Raw genomic sequence first — 27185 nt, 5'->3', positions numbered from 1 at the left:
GGTTTTGGAGGAAGGTTTGTACAATTCATCTTGTTTTCCTTTCACAGTGTCATAAAAAACATACTACAGTATCCTTTTTCCCCTGTATTGTTGTCTTCACGACTCCTTTGTTCTCCTTTGTTTATGTTTGGTTGTGATGATTGTGAGTCCTGAATGATGAAGTTTGTCATTATTTTCCCTAACAACCTGACTAGATTGAAGCAGATTACTATGTAGAATTGATTCATTATTGCTCCTTTGTCTAGGCTTATTTTAAATGCTTTAAGATATATTAATACCTGAGGTGAAGGGACTGGCAGTGACCTGGGTCAGAGAGCGCAAAACTGTTTGGAGCTCTGTGTAGGAGGCTGTTTTAGGACACAGAGCTGCAGGACTTGGGCTCTAGTCTTAGCTCTGTCACCTTTTGACATCTGTGTGTAATTCCTTTCTGTTTGACCCTTCATTTCCTTATCACTAAAGTGGGCAAAGGACAATAAAGAATCTTTTTAATGTCTAGTTATTCAATTAGACACTTTTAAAGGTAAGATAAATAATATATGTGGAAGTCCTTCTATAATTGTAAACTACCATAAAATTTGAATTACTTTTGTTAGGAATATAAAGCAGTGAAAGATAAACAATCGTTGAAGGCACAAAAAAGAATAGAGATGAGAGAAATGGAGGCTTCATATATTTTCACGTTTAAGTTATGCATTGCCCTTTTAAACTTGGGAGAAATTGGCATGATGAATAGAAGTTCATACCATTCTTGTGAAGTACATAATACTGCTGTCACATATCATGAAGTGCAGCTCCACTTATTCATTTTCACATATATACATATGAGTGAATATGAATGCTACCAAATAACATTTGTATTTTCTCCACATATGTCAATAAAGATGACATATTATAAGACAGTCATATTGAAGATTAAACACTTGTTTTAAGAACTGTGGTTGTGTGTACTTTTTTCCTTTCAAATATTTTCATGAAGAAGTGAGAGTATGATTTTGATCAGGTTTATAACCCTTTGTGTATTCTCCCACTCTCTGTGTCTCTGGGCATGTATCATGTGCCACTGTTGCACCACAGTCTGGGCATGCTGACTCATAAACCAAACCTGTCCCAAGGCATGGGGAGCAGATATAACTGCATGACTTAGGGAATTGTAACCTTTGCATCGCTTTACATCTAGTGATTCACAATTAACCTGGGGCTGTTCTGTAACTGACCATACCGCCTTGGCTCGGCAAGTCTCTGGGCTGAAATTGTGTCTTTCACAATTTGCTGGTCTACTTCAGAACTTGCCCAGGACAATTCCAGTTCACCCAGCTGTCTTCCCATATCTTTGAGACTACCCACAGAAAAGCAAACATTTGTAGAAGAATATGCAAAAATTTGCCATCAGCATTGTAAAAATTCCACCAAGTGGAATTTTCCAAATGTTGAATAATCCAAAGTATAAACAAAGTAGCGGGGAGGGAACACGTTTGTTTTCTGGAGGCTATTGGTCAGTCCTCTCCTACTAGAACCAGGATCCGGAAGGCTGGTGGGCAGCCTGTTATATGAGTGCATTCATAGGCACTGTGATCTAACTGGAACATTCATGTGCAGAATTCCTGGCTGCACAGCTGCAGATTCGCATTTGCTGTGATCTACAGCTGCTCTGAACTGCCTTCCTTGCCTGGACTCTGAAAGACCTTCTTTCGCTGCTGCTTCCATGGAGCCCATTGCCCTTAGTAGTGGGCAGCCACGAGGGTGACAGACTGCCTGCTAGAGAGACCTGGCAGCCCTGGATGAGAGTGGGCTATGACCATCCCCTAAGTGCTCCTGCCATAATCTGCATCCTCTTTGGCACTTTGGTCAGTCATTATGAAGGCAACAACACTATTGACATTGGAATATACCCTATGTCTTACAAGAAAGTAGAGATTTTGAATTTCTATCTTAATGGTGGTGTTTCCCAAGAAAAATTAAAATTGCCAAATGACATAAACCCATGTTTCAAAATGGAAACTTGGAAACTGTTTTTGTTGAGTCACTAATGTTTCGTGCCCATTTTATATTGAAGCAAAAGACCCCCAAGTGCTGATCTCCATATATTGCATAATGTATAAGACTATAGACACTGGAGTCGGCCTGAGTATGAATGAAGGCACTGATTTTTTTTTTTTTTTTTTTGGCTGCATGATCTAACTACTTCCCTTTAGTTTCCACATCTGTAAAATGGTGTAATGAAAGTTCCTATTCTGGATGTGCATTTTGAGGATTGCATTATCTTTTACTGAATTGAAGTGCTTTAAAGAGTGCCTGGCACACAGATCAAATTCATTCACATTAGCTATTATTATTATCATCATTATTGCTGGACTAAATTAACTAATGTTTGCAGAATATCTAATCCCATGCTGTTATCTTTTAAAACCTCTAACTGCATTATCTTTTACTTTAAAATAAAACCATCAGAGACTAGATAATAGGATAACAGAAATAAATCAACTTAATATGCTGATTAACAAAGACCACAGGCAGCACTATCAAGAACATAATTCAGTGTTTATGAAAACAAAAAACAAATTTACACATATTCCTAAGAATCAGAATCTTTGGATGAATGGCGAAAAAAAAAATTGAAGTGGTGGGGGAGGGAGCTAGTGTATGAGAGAATTAAATTTTAGTTATAAAAATACTCCCAAGATCTTTGGAAAATACATTAAAATTTCTTAAGCACATTGGAGGAGGGGTAGTTGGATGTATTTGGCATATATAAAACTCCTTATCCCCTGGAGAGATATGGTCTCAGATAAAATATAATAACCCTATATTGGGAATAAGATTAAAATGGGAATTGACCCGAAAGTTGAAGAGAGAAATCTCTGCCACTTCAAGCACTGTCTGTGCCATTGAGATTAATGTCCTGTCTAGAAGCAGCACTCAGATTTAGAAATGAGGGAATTTGACATAAGCAAAAATATGAGAGAGAGAGAGAGAGAGAGAGAGAGAGATCTCTATAACTCCTAAAGAATGTTATTTCACCAAAGGTTACAGAATGAGGAAAGGATATCAGTAGTCTATTTACCCTTGACACATGTGCTAAGCAAATGCTCACTTCCTTTTTAAAATATCCATTTACCTGTATATTTTAGGTAACATTTTTGTTTTTCTTTTTGAAGGTTGCTTGGTCATTTAATCTTCCTTAGTTCACCAAATAATGAGGTAGTTTCACATCCATTTAAACTCCAAAACTTTTAAAGTCTCTGTCTACTTGGTAAACCCTTGTTTGGTCCTGGCACATGACATTATGGTCTCTCAAAGCTTTTGACTTTGTTAGGTCAGTTGGAGAGCTGCTCTTTGGCTAGTTGATGCAGAGGAAATCCTCTTTAAACTTAGACAGGATTTTGTGTTCTACTCAAGTTTCAGATGTCTTGTGCTCATTCACCTGTTTTATAGTATCTTTTCTAGTTTTATTTGAAACCAACTTCCTTTTTCCCTGTGTTATACTTGTGAAAATATTTGCTCTCCAGCTATGTTAGCTTTCTTAGCTGAGAAGTTCTTTTCACTGTAGGCTTGGATCTCACTGAAATAATGCTCTTATAATATTTAACTTACCATAGTAATGCTACTCTGTGCCCTAATAAGTCTTTGTGATTGTAGGGGCAGCAAGTGTCTTCATAAGCTCCTCTTCACTTAAAATTTTTCTTTTAATTTCTTGAACATTTCTTCAGATGTTGTTATTTTGATACATTATTTGATCAGCTTCACAGACCTAATGAAAAGGAACATTAAAAAAAAAATCCAAAACTTCTGTGGCACATTTAACTTTGAACAATTACCTAAGAGTGTATGCATACTACTTTTCCTGAAGTCTGAAATTATGACTCAGTTATTATTTGGAAAGCCATTTGCTTCATATGTCTGTCTCAACAGCTAAAGGATACTGAATTAGAAAATGATTAATCAAGAATGGAGGACCTATGTATGGGATGAAAACATTATACAAATAGACAGCAAATTTATGTACAAAAACATACTGGAGAAACTTAATTCTAACCAGCATGGTTTGGTCTGTGACTTCTAACCTTTTGCACTAGGGAATTGAAGAAAGCCATAACCACGTGAGGTTAGAGCAGATAGCTCCAGAGTCAGCTAGGTATTGTGATTGCTTGCTCTAAGGCTATGTCTCTTAGGTTCTGCAAAGTAGATTGTGTCCTTTCCTATCTGTTTTTTTAATCAGGAATGCAGATCTCACCTGAAGTCTGGAAATTGCTTTGAGGCAATTTCACCTTTAGTTTAGAAGCAAGAATCTATAGGGTGATCCTTTGGATTTTGCAGTTACATGCTGTTTGTCTGAATATCCATCTGAGATCTTTCCTAGTCTCTCAGCAGTTTCCTCAGTTTGGAGTCAGCACGTCATTGGATACAAGTATTCTTTCCACCCCAGCACTCATTCATAATTACACCACAAACTTCACCAGTTGCCAACACATTTTAGAAAAGCATGTGATTTTTTTTAAAAGAATGTCTCATGTTGCCTTTAGTGTAGTTAAGGGTTGGGGGAGGGAGCGGCAGAATGTCACATCAGGATTTACCTTTTTAGGGGCTGATGCTTTGAAAGTTCTAGAAGTTTCCTTTTAGTTGGAAATACTTGTTGCCTCATCCATTGCTGAGATTATAGCCATATCAAGCATTGTCTGTAGTTGGAGCAATGACAAAAAAGATTTTTTCTGTACATTGTGACTTGTATGTCAAATATAATATCATTTAGAGCTGGTTAAAGCAAGTCATATTAGTCTAAATTTTTAGTGTGTTCTTTTTGGCAATACTTTTTTTAAGGCAGGAGTCATTGATTTGTGCATTTATATGATTGATTAGGATCCCAATTAGAGTTAGAGAGGGTGAGCTAGTGGCCTTTTCATTCAACAAATGTATATGGCAGAGCTTGTCTCATTTCTTTACATGTTCATCTGATTCAATTCACTAAATATTAAATGCCTATCCCTTTTGTGCCAGGCAGTATATATAGCATAGAGGACAAAAAGATGAAAAAGTCCCTGAATTGAAGGACCCCACAGTACAATGATAGAGTGCAATAAAGGCAGTCACTCACTCACTTCTGGGGTAATTCATCCTTCCTGAGCCAGAATGCTATCAACCTGAAAAATCCCTAAGAATGGGAACACAATACACATGGGCAATGTGGTAGCAGTATTGATGGTAAATGTTTAACAATCAGCTCAAAATATTCAGACTTCACAATTTGCCAGTCTTCGTGGTGCAAGTAACTCCCACCATGGCTGATTTTCAGCTACCACTGTGACATCACTGAACACTGAATTGGGAGGCGGTGCACAGTTACACCATTATGTAGTATTTCCAGCATACAAATTCAAGAGAATAAAATAGCCCCAAATGCAGATTGTAGTAAAATAATTAGGAGGTGATGGTTTTTAGTTGATACCACTATTCTTAACATTATTTATTTAACTATAGGCTTATGTAATTTGATTTTAATAATGGCTGTAAGTAGCAACCAGCTCACAAAATTTTTAAAACATTATAATAGTAGATGCCAGGAGCTGCTGGTATGGGCTGGTTGCATCACACTGTTCCAAGCATTATAATTTTGAATATGAGTGTAAGGAATCCAGTGAGTAAGCTCCTTTCAATTTTAAGAACTTTCTATAACATTTTCCCAAATGAACAGAGTCCAGTGTAAAAAAAGTCTGTTCCAATTTGAAACCTATTGGCAATTGTCTAGTATCAACAAGATTTAAGTTGATATAAAATGTTCATGCCAAAGACTTTTGGTTCACCCACTTTGGAGCCTATTTTGGGGGGAAATTCCCTCAAAGAAGACTGACTTTCTACTTGAGTTTCTGCATGGCACATGATAACTGTCTTTGGTGTGTTGGCATGACCATTCAAGCTCTCCTTAAGGGCTGTCAGCATAGAGCCCTGCTAAGACTACGCACAAAGCCAGGTTTTCAATGCTTTCAAATTATGTACATTTTTCACACTAATCACCATTTTCCCAGACTGTCACATAATAGATGGTGGATTTCCAGTAAACATAACCTGAAAATTATTATATTATCTTTGTACTAACATATCTCTTGTGGTCCATAAGTACAGCTGGTATTTAAGTTGTTCAAAAATATTGGAAGAATAAATGTGTCAATAAAAGTGAATAGGTTTGTATCCAAACTTGTTATGCTTTGTTGCTTTCATGGATTTTTTGGTATATGTGAAATTGTTAACATCTATAAACTCTTTTGTTAAGAAAGCATATGTTTCTCATCTCAATGCTGTATGTGAGTTTGGGGCTCAATGATATTTTGTCATTATTTTCCACTCAATCAGTTACTTCTAACTCATATGATAGTTATTATAGTTACTTTGGTGTATTTCACTTGATTCCTAAATTTCATTTAATCTCTACCATTGTCATATGCAATTGTTGAATGCTACTTTACTACTTGCTCCTATTATGGTTATTTCTATTAAACAAGAATATTCCATGTCCCAAAAAATATTTGATAGGATTTATGTAGTGTCAAACAAAAATTCCTGTGCTTTATATGTGTTTGTTAAACTCTGCCCAAAAGAAGTTGCTGTCTAAAACTAAGCTATTCTTATTTTATAGTCCAGAGTATATAGTATGGTATTTCTTGTGATTGGTATAGTGTGAATAAAATATTTGTGTATTTTTTCCTTCTGATTAAAGGAGTTGTGTGTGTGTGTGTGTGTGTGTATTAAGTGTAGTAGTACAGAGAGTTCTGACTTTATGATTGTTCAAATTTATAATGATAAGAAAGTGATATGCATTTAGTAGAAACTGTAAATTGAATTTTGATTTTGGATCTTTTCCTGGGCTGGAGATTGGTAGAATCATACTTCCATGATGCAGGGCAGTAGCAGTGAGCTGCATTTCCAGTCTCCTGTGACCTTGAGGGTGAGAAACTGATACTTAACAGTGCACTCTGTTGTTAAGCTATGATTTTTTGGTAGGTCAGGTGCATTAAATACATTTTTACTTATGATATTTTTAGTTTACGATGGGTTTACTGGAATGTAATCTCATCCTTAAGCCAAGGAGCATCTGTATATGAAAAAGTGCCAATTTTCTCCAAATTATCCATTTTGGCAAAACAGATTTTTTTCTCTGTATGATTTCTTGTTGTATATTTTATATAACATCTTTTGTCTCATATCTTTCCCTTGCATTAATAGTTTCAAGGTTATGGAAACATTCTAAACTTCTTAACTTAAAAGAAGATTTCATAAGAAATACTTTCTAGACTACAAAACAAAATATAGATTTTTAATTCACTCCTTAGTAGTCTTTCTCCTTGAAAAAACAAAGTAAGAGAAAAGGAAGTAACAAATATTACTCAAAATTAGTTCAGAGGAAACACTGGACTGGCAGTTTTGTTTTCTGCACCTACATAATTACAGAAAAGAGGCATGTGTTAGTATAAGCCCTCAAAGAATTATTTTGTTTTAAAAGTTGCTATGTATGATCAGTAGACTTCAAACTCAGTCTCTCACCTTTCTACCTATAGTAATATAACAATTAATTGATATTCAAAATGATGCCCCGGTTGGCTAAGCATAGTCACAGATGTAATTATGCTAGATAGATGATAATTCATAAGACTGGAGAGCTTACCAACAGTGGCCACAATCATTAAAATGTGATCCTCCCCTTCTCGGTTAATCACATGATTATGTTAACCAGTCTGACCCATTTTAGAGCATCTGTTTTTGACAGACAGTTTCTAATTTCTATTACTTTGTATCTCAAAATTTTGCCTGTTCAGCAAGGCCTGATAAAGATCTATACTTCATTTCTCACTATATTTAGCCACTCCTTTGCTGAAGCCTGATGACATGATGACAACAATGTGGGGCATCCGAATTTTGCCTGTCTCTCCCTGTCTCTCCGTTGGAAGTTGAGGCCACTGGAGTATATTCCCCTGTGCTGTTTACATGTCTTGGCTAGACCATCATTTCAGAGGCAAACCTGAAATCCTTTTTAGTGTCTTGGATCTACTAACTTAGGGTGATATAATTTAAAAAAATATATTGTTTTAAATAACTGCTATTTATGTGTTTCTTTTTAACCTAGCACTGAGCTAATTACTTTATCACCCTCAGCTCAGGGTTTTCAAATTTGATATAACCAACCATTTTGTGGGTACTGAATTCAGTTCAGTAGGTAAAATATCAGAAGAAAGTATAATTATAACAAAAATAGTCATGCATCTTGTAGAGGAAGGTGGGTAAGTGTTGTTTCACGAAACTTTGGTTTTCCTTGAATAGTTTACATATCTTTGTTTGTGAACTGGATTGCAATGTGACCTGGTCAAAAAAAGTGGGAAAGCCTCTACACTCTTTCATATGATGTTCATGGTCATTCGATGAAGTAACTCATCCAAGATCAGACAGTTTGTAAACTCCAAGATCATTCTTATAACCATTATGTTGTGGCACTTCTGGTGGACTATCATATAAAGATCATAAGGTTTTTCTTAATTTAGTATTTGCTCCTTAGGTTTGAACATACTTTTAAAGACACTTAATCTGAGCTCCTCTTGTCAAACCTGGTAGTCAATTAGTATCTGAAGGGCCAAAGAGCAAGTCATGGCAATATTAATAATTTACACCAGTGCAGCTACTGACGTTGTATGAGATCAAGTTAGGTATTTGTGTGAATATGCATTTCTAACCCAAATGTAAGCTAATATTGCAGTGGCTGGATCTTTGGTTCTTCAGATACTAATTGTTTGCCAGGTTTGAAGAGAGAAAGAAGGTTGCATTGTCTTTTGAAGTATCTTTAAGTTAAAAGATGTACAATTTATTATTTCAGAAGTACAGGTAAGTCCTGTAGAGTACTTTAGTCTTTGTTTCTTATTTATGATAAGATTTTGTAGTGAATAAAGACGCTAGGGTTTTTATTGATATTTACTTTTCCTATTTTGGTGCTTGAAAAAACACTTGAAAAAACAACAGAAGGCAAACGTACTTTGGATATACCTGTACAGTCTCATTATTCACATTTGTCTTCAAATAAACCTACACTTGATTTTAAAACAAAACATTATGTGAAGAAAACTTGATTGGGGGAAAAATGTTTTTAAAAGCCCATGGTGATACTGAATAGACCATCTAAAAAATTCTGACTAATAAAAAGATATCAAGACTTAAAATGGAAAAACAAAGGAACAAAAACTAAACATACAACCTCTAGCTAGTAAAGTCATTTTTTTTTTTTTTTTTTTTGTCTGCAGACTGTCTCCTACCTCTCTTCCATTCATTCTATCCTTGAGGCTCAGAAAACCTATCTGTCCTGTCTGGATACATTTTGTCAAGATTTTATTTAGTTTATTTATATTTGTTCTGTCTTAATTTTAGAATGTAATGATACATTTTGTATTTTGAACGGTAGTATGGCATCACTTCATAATTCAGAATGTATCATGAAGACTTTGAGTTATGGACATTATCATACCTAGACACAGCTCTCAACATTTAGAGGAAGAGGCAGTTTCTGGACAGAGGAGCTTTGATGCCTCTGTTCTCCAGCAGCCCCTTAGCCTAGTCTTGCTAAAAGCAGAGGAGGATGTTGAGATGCTAATTAGGCAGAGGAAGGGCTCTTTGCCAAGTGTTGTTTATTCAACTGAGTAAATGTCTCCCCCATGGGTTGAAGGGAGCTGGTTAGTTTAAGTGGGCAGGAAAAGCCAGCATTCTTCCAATACTGAGAGTTCTCTTTATGTCTTCCAAATGTCCAGTGTATGAGCCCTTCAGCACCCAGGAGCACAGGTGAGGAAGGCTACCTGTTTTGAAATGGGAAGCTGGCCATGGTTTGGAAGTGAGGATGCTTGGAATGGAGGCTGCTAGACTGTGATTTGTCTTTTTAATATGCAGGCTGGAAGACAGTTTTAAGTAAATGCGATGACTATAGTTTCTGGGAATTTATTTTCAGTTACTACAATGACTAATTGTTTTACTTTTTCACAGTTCAGTTATGAACAGTATGCTAATGGAAAAGCAATGCTACCTGTTCATGAGAAAAACAATGTTTTATAGAGTACTTCTTATTAGAAAAAAAAAAACTTTAAAGTATAAAAAACATATTCATTGAAAATGATCTGCAATTCAGATTTTAAAATGATTCACAGAATCACCTCACTCCACCTCCAGTTTATGAGATTTTGCTGTTTCTGTGTTAGCTACATCCCACAGAAAGGAGAAAATAAAATAAAATAAAATCTCCAAGCCTTTGATAAATGGCTATCACTTAAACTTTGGATCCAAACAAAGAGAACAAGGTTCATCAACATATGGATGTGTTACTAGTAAGAGACAAGAAATGGAAAAAGGAAAATAGGATAAATTCAGTCACAACAAGAAAGCCAAGGTTGTATAAGTGTATAACTCTCATTTTGATGTTTATTTGATTAGAATGTAAAATTTTATATGTATTCATTTCAAAACAAAACGTTTCTTTCTGTTAGTTTGTATTAATTTTTTTCAGAATATATGGCAGACAAAAATAAGTAAAATATATATAAAAAGTGAGCTTACTTAAATGTTCACTATTACTTTATTCCCTACTGTTAAGATTGGAGTTCTGCTATTGGCTCCAGCTCACATACTTTTCTGTAACTCTGAGGTTAAAACTTAATTGCTGGTGGTATAGAATATAGTCATGTAAGACAGTTTTGCAGGTGATTAATCATATGCTATTATGTGTGTGGGAGGGTTTTGGCATTGTTATTGGCTATCTTATTAAGGTGTTATCTTTTGGGGTTTATAAGTAACCTTGTGTTTGTTCCTGGAGGTGTGGAAATATGTGATACTTTTCTTCACAGCTGTCACCCCTGTGTCAGAAGGCAGATTGAAAGAGAAGCATAGCAAATTTATTTAATCAAAGTTTTGTGTGACTCAGAGTCTTCAAAGCGAAGACCCAAAGACTCAAGGAAAGCTGTCCATTTTTATGCTTAGATTGTATGAAAAAAATGGATAGGTATGTAGACACATGGTTGGAAAAAAATGGTGTGCCTGCTGGACTGAAGGGGGTAACTCAGAAGGGCCTGTTCTGTCTGAATTCCTCCTGGACTCCTTGGGACATCCCTTCCTCCTGGGTGTAGGGGGGTACCCTTTGTAGAATTGGGGTCTTATGATCTCTTATCAGACAAAGTAGGTCAGAGAATTTCATTATGGACAGCTTTTACATAGAAAGGCAGAGAAGTTTAGAAGTCATATTTTTAGGCTTTATGGTCTGCTTTGGGGTAAATGAGTTCTAGTTTCTGTGACTCAGCTTGGGGAAAAGGAAGTCTGGCTTCTGTGACTTATGCTGGGAGAGAATAAGGGGTGAGAAACAGAAGGGCAGGGAAGGGCAGAGAGATGTTGGTTCTGGGGCTGCTTCTGAGGTCTGTTAATATTCTTCAGTTCAAAATATTCAGCCTGCTGAAATGCCATATGAGGGAGTATTATTTTCTTTCTTTCTTTTTTTTTTTTTTTTTCAAATGAATTTAGGGTTGGCCTAGTTGGTTCTCACTAGTCACATTGAAATTATATATAACTTTATTTATTTATTTTTTGGATGCTGGGGATTGAACTTAGGGGCACTTGACCACCAGCTATATTTTGTATTTTATTTAGAGACAGGGTCTTACTGAGTTGCTTAGAACCTTGCTGTTGCTAAGGCTGACTTTGTGATCCTCCTGCCTCAGCCTCCCAAGCTGCTGGAATTACAGGCATATTCCACCTTGCCCAACAACTCCATTTTATTTACTTGGTTTTTGTTTCATACAGCATTGGGGATCACATCAGGACCTTGTGCATGTTTGACAAGTGCTCTGCTACTGAGCCTCTGGAGTATCATTTTCTAAGCCCCAACATTGTCTATGATATTTTACTGATTCCGAAACCACCTTGGTTTATGGAGCCTTCTTTAGTTTACTGTGATGCCAAGCACTATAAACATTTTTCAATAAAATTTTGTGAGGGAAATCTAGTCTTCTTTGTAAAGAATCGTGAATGAGAGTTCACTAATTTCAAAAGCCATACCTGAAAATGCCACATTACAGCATCATTTGTTTATTGTTTCTTGTGTAGCATTTTAAGCTTTTTATAAATCTAAGAGCAGTCTGATAAGGTTTAGACACTTATTTGTTTAGAAAACAGTAGATTTTACAAGGTAGTAATAACTTTAAAGGCTATATATGTTACACCTAATGGCCAAAGTGAAGGAGGTTATATTATTTCAAAGATTATGGGCTTTGATTCTCTAGGGCAGTACCACATAAGAATGAAATCTGGACCTTGTCTTAAATCCCAAGATCCTAAATTAAAGTTAATTCATTTTGTCTTAGTATTTGATATTAAAAATTGTAAATTAACAGATATTTATTAAATGCAAGCTCTATGTACAGCATTTTGAAAAAAAAAAACCAAACTGTAGGGAAACTGTATATGATAAATTCCCTGGATGAAATATACAATAATCAGAGGTAATATTTTCTAATTAAAATTCTCTGTTTGGTACCTTAATACTGAACAGGGTTTAGTACTAGTTCCCTTCTTTATCTGTGTGAACTTTTCTACCTTAAGATTTAGAAAAATAATTTTTCTAATAATCACACTGCTGAAATCTGAGGTGAGACTTCTCTTTTGGAATGCCTCTTCTAAGATTTTGGAGGACACCCTCAGTTTATGTACTGAACTCCTTCACTATGTAATGCTTTACGGACTGTGGATGTGATTGTTTGCATCATGGACTTTTTATCTTGGCTAAACAGTTCAGGGTAGTTGGAATCATATTTGTGAGCTAGTTATTTACATTAGTAAATAAGGAATCATTAGTTGGGCCTCGTAGCTCACAAATATGATTCCAGCTACTGAGGCAGGAGGATGACAAGTTCCAGGCTAGCCTGAACAACTTGGTGAAACCGTCTTGAAACAAAACAAACAGGAAAAAAAGTGTTGGGGTTGTAGATGGGGGTGGAGCCTTCTTGGGTTCAACTCACTGTACTGCAGAAAAGTAAATTATCATGAATTTTTAAATGTTATAAAGAAAACAGGGAACCAGGAGAGTGTATCTTCAGGTAGATCGCCCTTGCCTGTAGTCACTGAGAACCAAAGAGTGAATGGGAATTCTTGATATGAAGAAAGCCGGGCAGAATATTCTAGGCAAAGGGCACAGCCTTTGTAAAGACATGAAGACTGCAGAGGATAGGATGTGATGAAGCAACTTGGAGAAGCTCACCCACCATGTTGGAGAGGAGACTGAGGGAGAACCGGGCTGAGAGGGGCCAAGGCTTTCAGGCAGATGCCAGGCCATGCAGCTCTCTCTTGAGTGATTGTGATAATGCAATTCAAAGGACATGGTGGAGCCAAAGCAGGAGAAAGATATGGTCAGATACTTCTTTTATAGGGATCTGATAACTGGTTTGGAGAGGCCATATAGACTTGGTGAGACCAATTATGAGGATGTTGTTGTAATCTAAGCAATCTAGTCCAGATGAAGGCAGAGCCAGAGAGAAGTAGACTAGTCAGAGAGAGGTAGTAATGACAAGGTTTACTAGTAGGTTTGTGGGTATTAAGAATGAAGGAAGGGTGAGAGATGCCTTCTGAATACCCAGTTTGAACTGTAATATTTACCAAGATATAGAACATTAGAGTAGGTGGGGTTTCTTGGGCCTTTCCTCCAAGAGGATTTATAAACAAAATTTGCAGGTTATACTTCTTGTTTTTTACATAATTCTTTTTTGTTTTGGTAACATGGCTGAATATTCTTAGTTTTCAAAATAACTTCCATTTATATTACAGTTTAAGGTATGAATGTAATCATATGTGTGTGCATTTGTTGAAAAACTTAAATCAGTTAAAATTACCCATTTTGGTTCCAAACAACTGGATTCTAAGGCACATTTCCATATTATAGGTTCTCTGTTCTTTTCACCTTAGCTTCCCTTATTGATAAGCTTTATTATTTTTGAAATTCTTTCTTGCTAACTTTCTCTTCTCTGGATACATATGAATACACGTGTATGTGTGCATGTATATGTGTGAATATGTATGTATGTGTATTGCCACGTGTGTGTATGTATATGTGTATGTATGTATGTATATATATATATATATATATATATCTCCACTCACCCACACATATTCTTTTAGACTGCCCTGAGTTGTTATGTAATAAAACATAAAGAAAGGAAGAAAAGTTTAATTTTTTTTTTAATATTTTCTTTATCCGGTTGCACTAGAAAAAGGACACATTTTCAGACATTGAGAACTGAGATTCCTTTTTTCTGAGAGTAGCAAAGATTTCACAATTTGGCCTGTTAGGGAAGTCAGAAAGATAGGAATTCAATGGTTGCTTTTCCCCCACATACTTTGAGGGCATTATGACGTTTTAACGTGAATTGTAAGATGTAGGGAGGTATACTCTAATTCCCTTTCATGCACATAAATCAAGTTGCAGGCTCTTTCGGAAATGTTTACTAGAAAAAACATCATGGGCAGATTTTAAAATGCTTTTGGATTGCATGACGGCATGGTGCCACTTCGATTGAAGGCTTGTAATATTTTATTTTCTTTCCCAAAGAGGCAAGATAAATCCTGTAAACATTTTTTCTCATTTTGTTGTTTCTGTTGTACTATTGTGTTTGGCTCTAACCTTTTGCCCCTGGGAAACAAAAGTGTTTTTTTACTCCAGTGCTCCCGCTGAGCCCTCCAGCTGCTGGGCAGTGGTTTCAAAGTTGTTCCTTATTTACACACTGTAATTCTGGCTGATCAGAAAGCCTCCCAAGTCTTATCTGAAGCCCAATATACTAATTTTAAGGGATATATTTTGAAGGGAAAGCTTTGTTACAAATTACTAGACTGCAGCTTTTTCAAAAAAAATTTAGTGTAAGATCCAATTTAATTAATCATTATGTCTTTAAAAATGTTTATGATGAACTTTAACATGAAGCTTAATCTTACATAAACAAAAGCAGATATATCAACTGACAAGGCTTTACTCTTCAACATTAAAAACAAGAAATATGGTAAAAAACTTAGGATATGCCAGGTACTACATTGGGTTCTGTTTAGCCTTTGCAAAACCTAAAGGAGCTTCAGTCCAGTTTGCAAAATGGAAATATTGAAAATTATTACAGCTCAGTAAGGAGCAAAGTGCTGAGAAAAGACTGAGGGAGAAACTGGCTCTGCAAGAATTTGGGAAGACATCCTAGATGAGGGGACAGTTAAGTATTACCCTTGGATTTTGCAGATAAGAGATATGGAAGAAAAGGGCTGGGATAACAAGTCACTAGTTTGTTAAAATAAAGCATTTGTATTTGGTGATTTTAAAGTTCTTTTCTCATTCTGTGAATCAGTTGTAGTCTAAGTATAGTGGTGTATATTTTTAAACCATGTTGAAAAAAAATTATACTCAATTAATTTTTAAAAATTCAGTTTTAATTACCAGTTCTTATTGTATTTTATTTTCTAAAATTTTTATTTGTTCTTTTTAGACATACATGACAGTAGAGTATATTTTGACATATTATGTATACATGGAGTATAACTTATTAGGATCCCATTCTTGTGGTTGTACATGAAGTTTCTTAAATGGAATTTGCTTTGGGAAAAAAAAAAGGTGAGTGCTTTCTTTTTGCAGAGGAACAATCCATTCATTCCTTCAACATATATTGTTGTGCTAATATGCATTATATTATTAGAGAACAGTAAAAACACACATTCTAGCTGTTTTCATTTGATTTCAGGTCTTATATTCTGTTATTAAATTGAACAGCACTTTCTGGATTGAGGAAAAATGTAGGGGTTTGTGTTGTCACAAAAGTCAACAAACATCAGTCTTTCCTATGCCTCCAAAAATCATTTTTGTGGGGCTCTCTATAGAGAAGGGAGAGCATGTCTCTTTATTTTGGTTCCAAACAACTGGATCCCAAGGCACGTTTCCGTATTGGTTCTCTGTTCTTTTCATCTTAGCTTCCCTTATTGATAAGCTTTACTATTTTTGAAATTCTTTTCTGCTACCTTTCTCTTCTCTGGACTACATATGAATGCGTGTGTATGTGTGCATGTATATTCATGTATATATGTGTGTTCAATGACTGAAGATAGGGCATCTCAGATGAAGAGAAGATTTAATGTATTTTCAGGCCAAATGATCCAGCTTGGAAAACAGGGAATATTGAAAACAGTTATATGAGATAAATGGAGAACATAGAAAAAACAACAGTGATTCTGTTGTTTTCATGACAGGTAGTGTGGCAAGAATATTTAATCCTTTAAAAATCCTATAAAATGAGTATTGTTTGTCTATGTGACAGCTTCTTTAAGAGCCACATGAGTAGTAAATGACAGGGTTGGGTTTCAAACCCAGGTTTGTCTAATGTAGAAATGTATGAATTCAACAATGATAATACGTTGATACTTGGGTTTGGAGATTGCTAGCTGAAGGATGTTATTGAAAATTTTGAATCGGGCATTAGGCACACAAAATAACAGCATGATAAATTCAAGAATAATGTCAGATTTAGGACATTGTGGAAAATTGAACAGACAAATAACTCACTTTATAAATGAATGGATAAAGTCTGCCCAGATTGTGGTATCAGTGTGGAAATTTAAAGATAAACCTAAGATAGATGACATCATTGATTTTATTTTTTATTTATTTATTTTTTTTTTAGGCAAGGAGAGACCCCAAAGCACTAGAAACTGCTATTGGTGTGTATTATGGTATTGGAGAGGACTGTGACTAAATGATGGGACTAAGTCAAGAATCCCTTGAATCTTCTACTAAGGGCAGTGGCTTCATCTTAGTGAGAAACCAATGAGATTGAAGGTTTTAAGTAGTGACAGAATCAGACTCGATATTTAGAAAGCTATGTTAAAATAATTTTTTAAAAATATAAACAATAGTGAATCAATTCTCAGGGGATGTTTCATTGCCTAGTACTCATACTGCCTGGAACCTGAGGGTGTTGGTAGCTTTAGTGTTTTGAGCTTTCAATCATCTTTGCTTCCTATCCACCATTCTATTTTCCATTCATCATGTTTGTGGTACATAGAATCCAAGCCAGAATCATGAAGGACAATTGAAAAATAATAAGAAAATCTTACAGGTTGATATAAATCTAATTGTGTGTGTGTGTGTGTGTGTGTGTGTGTGTGTGTGTGTGTGTGTGTGTTATGGTTTACTTTAGTGTTCTTATGAATAATTGAACCCATCTAAATTAATCTGATGTTCTAACCAGAGTTTCCAGTTTAGGAACTGACCACAGGTAAAATAAATGAGAACTAATGGTGTAGCCCAAACTGCAGTTATAGCTGCCAACTGTGGATACACAGGAGCCAGGCTGTTTTTGTCTGCTTCCTCATAAACATTCTTTCCGCATTCTTTATCAGCACGTAATCCTGAGATACAAAACGCCTTTGTATTCCACTGGGAAGGTGAGAAAATCAAACTTATCTATTGGTTTTTCTCCTGGTTAGAAATCACCAACATTTCTATATTAGCCACCAGCTTTTAAATTGAGATAAATGTTATCAGCAATATGTGTCCTACATTTTCCTCTAAGATGCCACCATTCCAATATAAGAAATTTCAAAGACACACTACAAAGGTTTTGGGCACCTGATACTGAGATTTGTGAGTACTTGTCAGACATATAAATGTAATGGCACCTACCGAAGAGTTAGCTCTTAGATCCAACTTGCCATGTGCCAGGAACTTTATGTAGATTAACACATTTACTCATGATCATGTGAGGTGGGTGTCATTGTTATATACTCTTTTGGATTAAAGTGTGTTCCCTCCAAATTCATTTGTTGAAGATCTAATCCCCAGGGTGACTGTTTTGGAGATAGGCCTTAAAGAGGTAGTTGAGATTAAATGAAGTCTTAAGGTTGGGCCTCTAATCAACTATGTCTAGGGACTTTTTAAGATGAGATCTCAGGAAGGGACTGTAAGAAGGCAGCCTCAAGAGAAACCAGCCCTACTAGTATGATGATCTTGGATTTCTTATCTCTGGAATGTCAAGAAAATTTTAAAAAATTTTAAACGAGCTTTTTCATCTGTGTATTTTATGATGCCAGCCTTATGCACTTTCCACTGTGGAGAAACAGAGGCACAGAGAGGTTGAACATCTGGATCAGGGTCACAACTAGGAAATGACAGAATTGTGATTTAAAGTTGGGGAGTGTGATTATGAAGTCAGTGCAGTTAAATACCACATTCTGCTGTTTCTCATGAAGGCAGAGTTTCCCAGTATCTGGGCCTGGGTGGTGTGATCGCATACTGCCTCTGGCATTTTCCTTCCTCTCCTCTCCTTTATCTATCCCTTTTCCTTCTATTGCACAATATCCATGGAGTGTTCACTTTGAGCTGTACAGTGTAGGAATGACACATCTGCAGAATCCCTTACTCTTGTCATGGTTAGTAATTTGCTCTGGCTCAAGCAATTTCATGGTTCAGAATGAGCAGGGTCAGCAAACACTGTTAAATTTTTTCTTGTCATGCATTAACTTTTCAAATAATAGCAAAACTCACCTTCATTTTTCCTCAGCATTAGCCTCATTATTTCTGTTAAAGGTTGCATTTGTAGTATATCCCTGTCTGCCACCTTTTGAAAAAGTTTTGTGCGTGCGTGTGTGTGTGTGTGTGTGTGTGTGTGTGAGAGAGAGAGAGAGAGAGAGAGAGAGAGAGAGAGAGAGAGAGAGGGAGAGAGAGAGAGAATATAGGAAGAAGGAAAGAGGAGAAAGGAACAGATATTATTTGAATTAAAGTGACTATGTTAATATGTAAGATTGTTGTAATTGATGAATTGAGAACATTCTGGTTACTTAAAAATATATTTGATATATCCTTTAAAATAGTTGTGAAATATAGTATTCTTGGAACTTTATGCAATACAGTGATCATTGAGGATAAGTTGTAGAATCCTGTAAATGCAGATAAAGAATGGATTATATGCATATCTATACTGGAATTGGTTTGGGAAGTACTACAACATACTTCTAAGCTTATTAAATATTTCTTTAAAATTTGCAATTCTATATGTTGTAAAATAAAAATTACACCAAACACTTGGACTCATATCCTAATCCTATTTTTAATGATATAATTACATGAAGAGCAGTTTGTGTGGTCTGTTATGTGCCTTTTGTAATGTATAATTTGATGATTATACATTAGGCACAGATAAAAAGAATATAATTAGATTGTATTGATGAATATGTTTGATTTTACATTCAAAATTATATGATCAAAGAATTGTATTATAAGAATAGTTAATTTCTGAAGCCATGTTAATACCAGTAGTTTTTATCATGGTAGGATCCTGAGCATACACATGATTTCCTTGGGTTTACATCTAGCCCACAGGCCAACCCATTGCCTGCTCTGTGTGCAGGACTCTCACTAGGATTAGAAGAAACAGGAGAATTCACCGGTGGTGCTTTCCTCTTCAAATGTGAAACTCTAAATATAAATTGCCTTTGGAATGACTTAAGAATTGTTTTTCTATCATGGAACCTCTTTGTTATCTCTGTATTTCTGTGTAAAATCTCAATAGAAAATATATTCCATTTAAGAAAATGAAACATTTGTACTTTAAAGTTACCTTATTAATACCTGAAGATACAGCCCTTTATTTGTGACACTAAAATTGGTTGCTGTGGAAATACTTTCAAAGCTCTGGGCTTATTCTTGGGCAGTTTACCAGAGAGTCACATGTACTGTTACTTATTTATCTTTTCGAAGTGTGCTCTTTTTCATGCCTATTACAGCAAAAATACAGGAATGTAGATTATGAGTAAAGTATATTATTTTAACATAAAGTAGAGATTTTTTTCTTTCTCATTAGAAATGGTGGTTTCATGTCTTCATGTAATTTTTTCTGAGTCAACTTGTTCTAGTTTCAAATAAATTCATTTGTCAGTGACAACTAAAAAATAATTATTGCATCTTTATGATAGCTGCAATTCACTTTCATTTTCAGAATTTACTTTCATAGTTTTAAAGAATTAAATGACATTTAAATTTATTTATTTAACAACTTCAAAACTATTATACGATTTTAAGTATAATGATTTTCTTCCCTTTGGTCCCCATTCCCCAAAATGCAAATCCAAGATACCTACTGATAAAACTAACTATATATATGGAGGATTTGCTCTGAACTATGAATTTCTTTATCATATTCATTTCAATGACACGATGAAATTCAGTAATTATGATGAAATTATTATGGGGGAATAAGGAGAAAAGGCAGACATGGTGAAAGAAATCTTTAGTTGAGAAGCCCTGGGTGGTCATCATAGAGGAGAAGGGCACCAGTCCTCTGAAAGGGCCTCATGTCAATCATGAGAAGAGGATACTGAACAGAGGAGAAACATTTGAATAAGCTATTTGAGGTATAATTATCCAGCATGCTCAACATAAAAGGTGAGGTGGAATCCCTGTATCAAAGATAATTATCTGCTTTGGTTAATGTTACAAACAGCATATTCTACTTGATCCAAGAGTAGGCAACTGTGTTTATGGAACCCCGAATCTTCAGATTTTGCCTTGGGAAATGACACCTCCCCATTTTGTGCCATTTTCAAAGGATTTTCAGTCAGGATGTTCTGCCTTCCTTTAGCCACAGGGGTGGGTAGCAGAACTACACCAGAAAATATGAATCTGTCCTTAGGATTTTTTAACCTGGGATCAGAAAGCCATTGTCTCATAGGTGGTAAAAATTGCAAGATTTGAACATAAGAACTTGCAGTGCCATCTTTACTGTATATGGACAGAGCAGTGGAGAATGTTGTAGAGAAAAGCTGGGACTATTCTGCCAGGTTGAAATCCCCTGGTTCCAGTTGTCTGTGAGAGCTTTTGTGAACATGTGGGGTTTAATTATTCAACAGTTCCTTTGATTCCTCAGGGAGACTCATTTCTCCTATTGCCTGGACTAATTTGAGTTCCATTTCTGTCATGTATAACCAAAGTGATAGTCACCTCAATCAAATTATCTTTTCTGTGTCCATATTCTTTTTTCGTAGGCCCAAATTATTTTCAGTAATTATATTTACAGCATAGATAGAATTTTGTTTTCTGCTTATTTTCAAATTAAAAATCCACTGAATGCATGTTTCTTTCTTTAAACCTTTTCTTTGTAGTTGCCATAAAAAAGAAAAACCATATGTGAATTGGTATCATAGTTTACCATTTAACCCATGTTAAATATTTAAATTTCTTTTTACCCTTTTTTCATTTTTTTAAAGCAACTGGAAATAACAAAGAACTTTCTGCATTTTTGGTAGTATTCCCTGAGTTGAAATTAACTATTGAGAAAAATATTAAGAAATTTCTATTAAGAAAAAGTTGCTACTATTTAATGAACAAGCATGAATTTTATGCTCAAAACTGAACACAGATATGAAGGCTGCCAATCACTATTGAAATGGCATTAGTTAAATAATAGTTTAATTTCTTCTTGGTCAAAATGATGATCATTACTTTATTATTCAGTGACATTTTCCAGCAGGAACACCATTCTGTTTCTTCCTGGGCCTTGTCAGCTTCTCTTCTACATCATTTCTGTAGTGGAGATTACTTGCAGCCTTAGTCCTCTAGAAAGCTACTCCACAGTTCCTCTGTGGAATCCCCCTTTGCTCACTAGCATCCCTCACTGTGACAGTGGATGGGGCCCATAGAGTTCTCTTCTTTTCTATACACAGTTCTTTTATTCTCCTTCATTTTATTTCAAACAGCAATACACCTGGGTTATCTCTGTCTCTTCTCCATGACTGGGACCTTTGGATTTTTAATAGCAATGATTACTATATGGGTAGGCATCATCTCTGTGTTTATGCATGCATTTTCAAGGAATAATTTACTACGTACAACACTTTGGTATTATGGATGATCCTAAGATTATGTTAGTATCAATTGCTAGGAAAGTTTCCCCCTCTCTAGTTCCTTCACACCCATGAAGGAAATTGTTGGAAATCTGATGGCAGCAAGACTGAGTGAAGACTGAATTGCATGAGAGCTGCTTACTTTCTTAGAACCTGATGAAAAATGTGTAATGTGTGCTATTATAAACAATTGGTCTAAATTTAGAATGTCATTACTTAAGTGATTTTTTTAAAAAAAAAATGTAATTATGGGTGATTGCAACAGAGCCATAGGTTAACAATTTTATAGAGTAGTAGGTATTTCTGATAATTTTCTTAATCATATAGTTGAATAGTAATTATATAGCTTGTATTTATGTGTGGGGAGAATTAAAACTTCATATAATTTGCATATGTTATATGTAGATTATTCTTCCTTTTTATTGTGGGTTCAGAGACCCCTCTCTAATGCTTTTGATCCTGTGAGCGTCCTGTTGGCATTGTCTGTTTGTTAAAATGGAAATTTAATTTTTATGAGGCATGTATGTGTTTTGAAGCAAATTTTAATTACAGTACTTGGGGTTGTGCATTTGATTTGTATTTTCTGAAAGGAAGGAAACCATTGAGTTTTAAAATGGGATTTGATTTGAACAAACTTGCTAATTATTTATTTCAGACACTTTGAAAAAATACAAATGGGGCAATTTTCTTTTGCCTCTTTTTTCATTGCAGAAGTATAACTCAATTTTTTCTTAACCTTTTATTTTAAAAAAATAACCTTAACAAAATTTACAACTGATATGTGTTTGAAAAATTTACCATATAAGGGCTTAGTCAGAAAGTGCTTCATCCCGAGTTTACTTCTGACCACGAGAAAAAATATATGTTAGTATTATCACTTGATAGCCAGCAACAAGGAAATTAGCCTTACAGACTTAGTCTTATTCAAATTCGTTGAAGCTGGTATTAGATTTTTTTAACTTATTAAAGCTTGCAGGTAGAAGTTTATTGAAGGTTAATAAATCACTTGAAAATGAAACAAGATAACACACCAGTTTGAAAATAACTATAGAAAATCTTACTTTTCAAAAATAATTAGATTTTAATTTTACTATTAGGAGTTTAGAATGTAGACAAGCAGGTATTGTGAAGGCTTCTAGGGAAGAAAGTAGAAAGAAAAGGTTTGTGGAACTAAACTCCACTACTCTTGGGAAAACATAGGTTTGCTAAAAGATCGAAGCTCCTGAAATCTACTTAGTCTGTTTGGGACATAATTTAGAAAATTTAGAACTGAGGGTAATGAATAAAACCATAACACCAAGTGAAAAAGATGTTTTCTTCCCCCCTTTGTTTTATTTGATAAACATGGAAACCGCAACCTGTATATATCTGGGATTTATGTGTTGCTATATTTGAAGGGCACTTTGGTCAACAACTAGGATATGTTTCTGAGGAATCCAGGGAAACTTGGGATATATAATAGAACCATGAAGAGGGGAAAATAAATGAAAAGGAAGTGACTGACCCTGGAAATTATTAGGACATCCTGCCCAGGATGTCATTACCAAATCTCCGTTCTGTTATTTTTATAAAAAGATAAAATCTGTGCACTACAGAAGACAATGGCAAACTGACATAATTGGCCTGTGGGTATTTCATAGCCCATCAGCCCAGTAGCTTTAATTTGAGTTTCCGTTTAATTATAGTATAGTTGTGAACCAGTTGCGGGCACTGACTATCTCATTATGGAATACAGAAATTTTATTTAGGACTGGCTCTTCATATCCTGTAAGAGCCGTGATTGCATATAAAATGATCATGAATGCTCAGTGTAATGTCAATATTCTGGGCATTTGGGAAATGTGTGAACTCTTCTATTTTGTAAGATATTCAATAATCTCTGTGTGTGTTTGTGTGTGTGTGTGTTTCCTGTTCCCTTGCTTATTTTTATGGCTACATAGTTACTCCTTTTTTTTTTAGAGAGTCAGACTCCATATTACTATTACTCAATATTACTTAAATTACTAAATCATAATCTTACAGGGAAAAGATGATGAGAAGGAAAAGTGAAAAATCAGAATTAAATTATTTTTAAATTTTTAAAAAATAAAAAACTTTTTTCTTTTTTAATTAAATGGCAGATGCAAATGAGTTCATAAGAGAAATCAAATTCTTGCAGAAAGTGAAAAATCAGATTATGTTAGAATTATATTATTTTTATAAAAGCAATGCTTGTTTTTTTCTTTTTTTTCTTTTTTCCTTTTAAATACTCAGATTGGTAGATGCAAGATAAAAATGGATTAGGAGAATAATAATAATAAAAAGTTGGTAGACAAAAATTTCACTCTTAAAGCTTTATTAAGCTTTATTGTAATAATATAATAGGTTGTTAAAACTTTTAAAAATGAATAATAAATAGAGAAACTGCTTGGATCAGTGTTGGTGGCTGTACTACACAGTTTAAAGCCCATGCCTGAATACTTAATAGATATTCATACTAGTAAAGTTTTATTTTATCAAGAACCATTCATCTAGGGACATTAGCCCTTAATTGGCTCAGCCAATAAAAAAAAGCAGACTGTTGAAGCCTCAAGTTGTTTTATGAGCAGGATACCACCTGGTTCCTCCTTGCTCTGACTTCATTTGTTGTTCTCTGGAATAATGAGAACTGGTCATTGGCTTGATGCCTTTACTTGTAGGAGACAGATGATATCTGATCCCTCCCATCAGTCAGAAGAATTCCCAGAATAAGCCATTCACCTTAGAACAATTGGTGTCTTGTTGATAGGGAGCAATGAAAGAGGGAATTCTCTGTTTTTTGTCACACCTTGCTTTTTTCTGCTCTTGTGTGTCCATCAGTAGCAGACATTGTTTGCTGGCGGACTCTCTGAAGGGGCTAGCTGTGGCTTTTGAGGAGATACTCCTTTTCTGTGAATTGGCTGTGACACATTACCTTAATGCAATTGCCCAGCATCTAGAAATAGACATGTTGCTGCTTCACTTGTCTGTAGCATTTCTGTTGAACCTATATTTTAAAGTATGATTTTAGTTTTTTCTTTTGATACACACATTTTATTCAAGCAGGCCTGTTTCTCCTCTTTTTCTTTCCCTACCTCTTTCTCCTTTTATTTCTTATCCTATGACCACATATCTTTCACAGTCAGAATTTTCTTTGCTCCCATTTCAGAGTAGGCACAATACGTTGTGGGTAAAAACTGATATATTACAATGCAGTATGAACTATGGGAAAAAGTAGACAGAGATGAACCACTGGAATGTATTTTCAGTTTCAGTTGTAGACTAGGCTATTTCACTTGGTACTTCACCCCTTCAAAGAGCCTGAGAATATTTTCCAACATCATTCAGTACCTGTCTAGTTCCCCTTAGGGCCCACGAGTCAGTTTTCTTGTTTGAACTGCAAGGAGCAAGTACTAAGAACAAATAACAACGTAAAAGGAACCATGCAAATTGCCAATTTGTATTAATGCCTGGAATGTACAAAAGCAGAATTCTATTTATTTATTTATTTTGGGGACAACTTAATGGATCAGAACAAAATGAAATTCTGAGAAAATTCACAGCTGCTTGGTTGTCCTTCTTGAAGTGGTTAATAAGCCTTTATTGTGGGCTGGGGTGGTAGCTCAATAGTAGTGTACTTGCCTAGCAGGCAGGAGACCCTGGATACAATCTCCAGCACAGGAAAAAAAAAAAAAAAAAAAAAAGTCAGTGGGGGAGGGGAGGCCTTTATTGAGGCTTGTTTTCAGGAAAATCCTGTGCTATAGTGGAAAGATAAGACCCAATGAATGTGTTGTGAAAATCCTAGGAGAAGCTGAAAGATTAGGTCTCACTAAATGAAGAGTATATAAATTTGAGGCATTTTGACCTGAAGGGATGTGCTCAAAGTATCTCCAAGGTAAATGAGGATAATTATTGACTGAGGTCTAGAAAGAGGGAGGTAGGTTTAGAACTGGAAGAGGAAAAGGTATAGAAGGGATTCTTAATCAAATGGGCCTGGTGGGCAATCTCTGCAGTGCAGTGCTTTAGATGCTGCCAGGGGAAATGGGTCTTTGTTACAGGAAAATAACAAGCTAACCCATCCCTTGCAAAGTGAATCTCCTCTCTTTCTTCTTAACTCAGTCCATTGTCTCCAGATCTGGATTGAGTAGACGTTTGCAAGTTGCAAGCATCCAAAGATATAAAGCCATTAAAATGCAAAGCATTTGGTATAAAAAATACAAATTAAAAAAAATGAGGGATTTTGTGTTCTAAATCTTGGCAAAGAGATGTGTCCAGTTAAAAGTTAAACTTGATTGTGTATTTGGTTTTAACAGTAGAACAAAATTAAATAATTGGTATGAACAGAAAATATGCATTTTAAAATTACCTCAAAAGATTAGGTGTTATTTGGGCTTTAATTTTTCTCTTGCTCTCTCTGAAATTGGATTAGAAATGCAAACATAATTGACACTCTTTTGTCTTACAATTTATTTTCAGCGCTGGGCTATGTATCAACAACAGAATCATTTATTCACCACTCTAGCCATGGGGCAAAAAGTTCTGTTTGTTTGGGTGTAACAAAGAAAGTGACTTGGGAGGTCATACTGATGAAGAGTGAGAAATGAATTTGGTGAAGCAGTGAAAATTTATGGTGGCTTGAATGAAGATTTTAGGCTTTGTACTGTGTGGTGCATGGAAATGAGATTGGGCCATGGCTATGGTTGGTGTTAGAAATAACGAGGTGACACAAGAAATCAAATACATGTTCGAAAGTGAGTGGGCAAGGCAAAACTTTATGTCTCACAGAATGGTGTGCTATAGAACCTGCTAGTAAGTGCACCTGGGTTGGCAGTCCTCCTGTTTATATACCTGATACAGCACTGTCCTACTCCCTGATTGGATGCCTCAAGTTTATAATCTACCTAATTTTAAAATTAGGACAATCAAAGGGAAGACTGTAATTAAAATAGCTACAATTGGATCTAATTAAGGCTGAATACTATATTCTGAAAATGGACCACCAGACTCTGTTTCTCACAGTGGTCAGTGTGAAATTGTGTAGTGTTAGGGTCTATAAACAAGTCAGGATGGCGCCTGGCATTTTGCCAGAGGGAGTGGTTTGTGAAGTAACCCCAGTGAGCCATTAAGTGTGGAGATTCCTTATTGGTTGACTGCTATATCTAGTTTATGTTAATTAAGATAAGCTGTGTGGAATGTATATATACCCTTCCGGTCCTACAATAAACGGCTCCCACTCCTGCTGTATCAATGTACACAAGTTGCTCGTCACCCCCCGG

The 27185-nt window shown here is 35.4% G+C and overlaps 1 protein-coding gene across 19 annotated transcripts in view; it reads left to right on the top strand.

Moving 5' to 3' along the window:
* Positions 1-27185, top strand: part of Ptprk (protein tyrosine phosphatase receptor type K) — a 536216-nt gene that overhangs the window by 10904 nt on the left and 498127 nt on the right. The window contains exon 1 of one of the 19 annotated variants that reach the window (XM_048798070.1): positions 4262-9804. The exons of the other annotated variants lie outside the window; for them this stretch is intronic. Coding sequence (XP_048654027.1) covers positions 9777-9804 — 28 coding nt within the window. The 5' untranslated portion in view covers positions 4262-9776. Of the gene's footprint in view, positions 1-4261; positions 9805-27185 lie in introns of those variants that run through there. 19 annotated transcript variants of the gene reach the window in all.

Source organism: Marmota marmota, unplaced genomic scaffold, assembly GCF_001458135.2.
Source record: "Marmota marmota marmota unplaced genomic scaffold, marMar, whole genome shotgun sequence".
NCBI classification, from domain to species: domain Eukaryota; kingdom Metazoa; phylum Chordata; class Mammalia; order Rodentia; family Sciuridae; genus Marmota; species Marmota marmota.
This window is presented reverse-complemented; position numbering and strand designations above follow the sequence as displayed.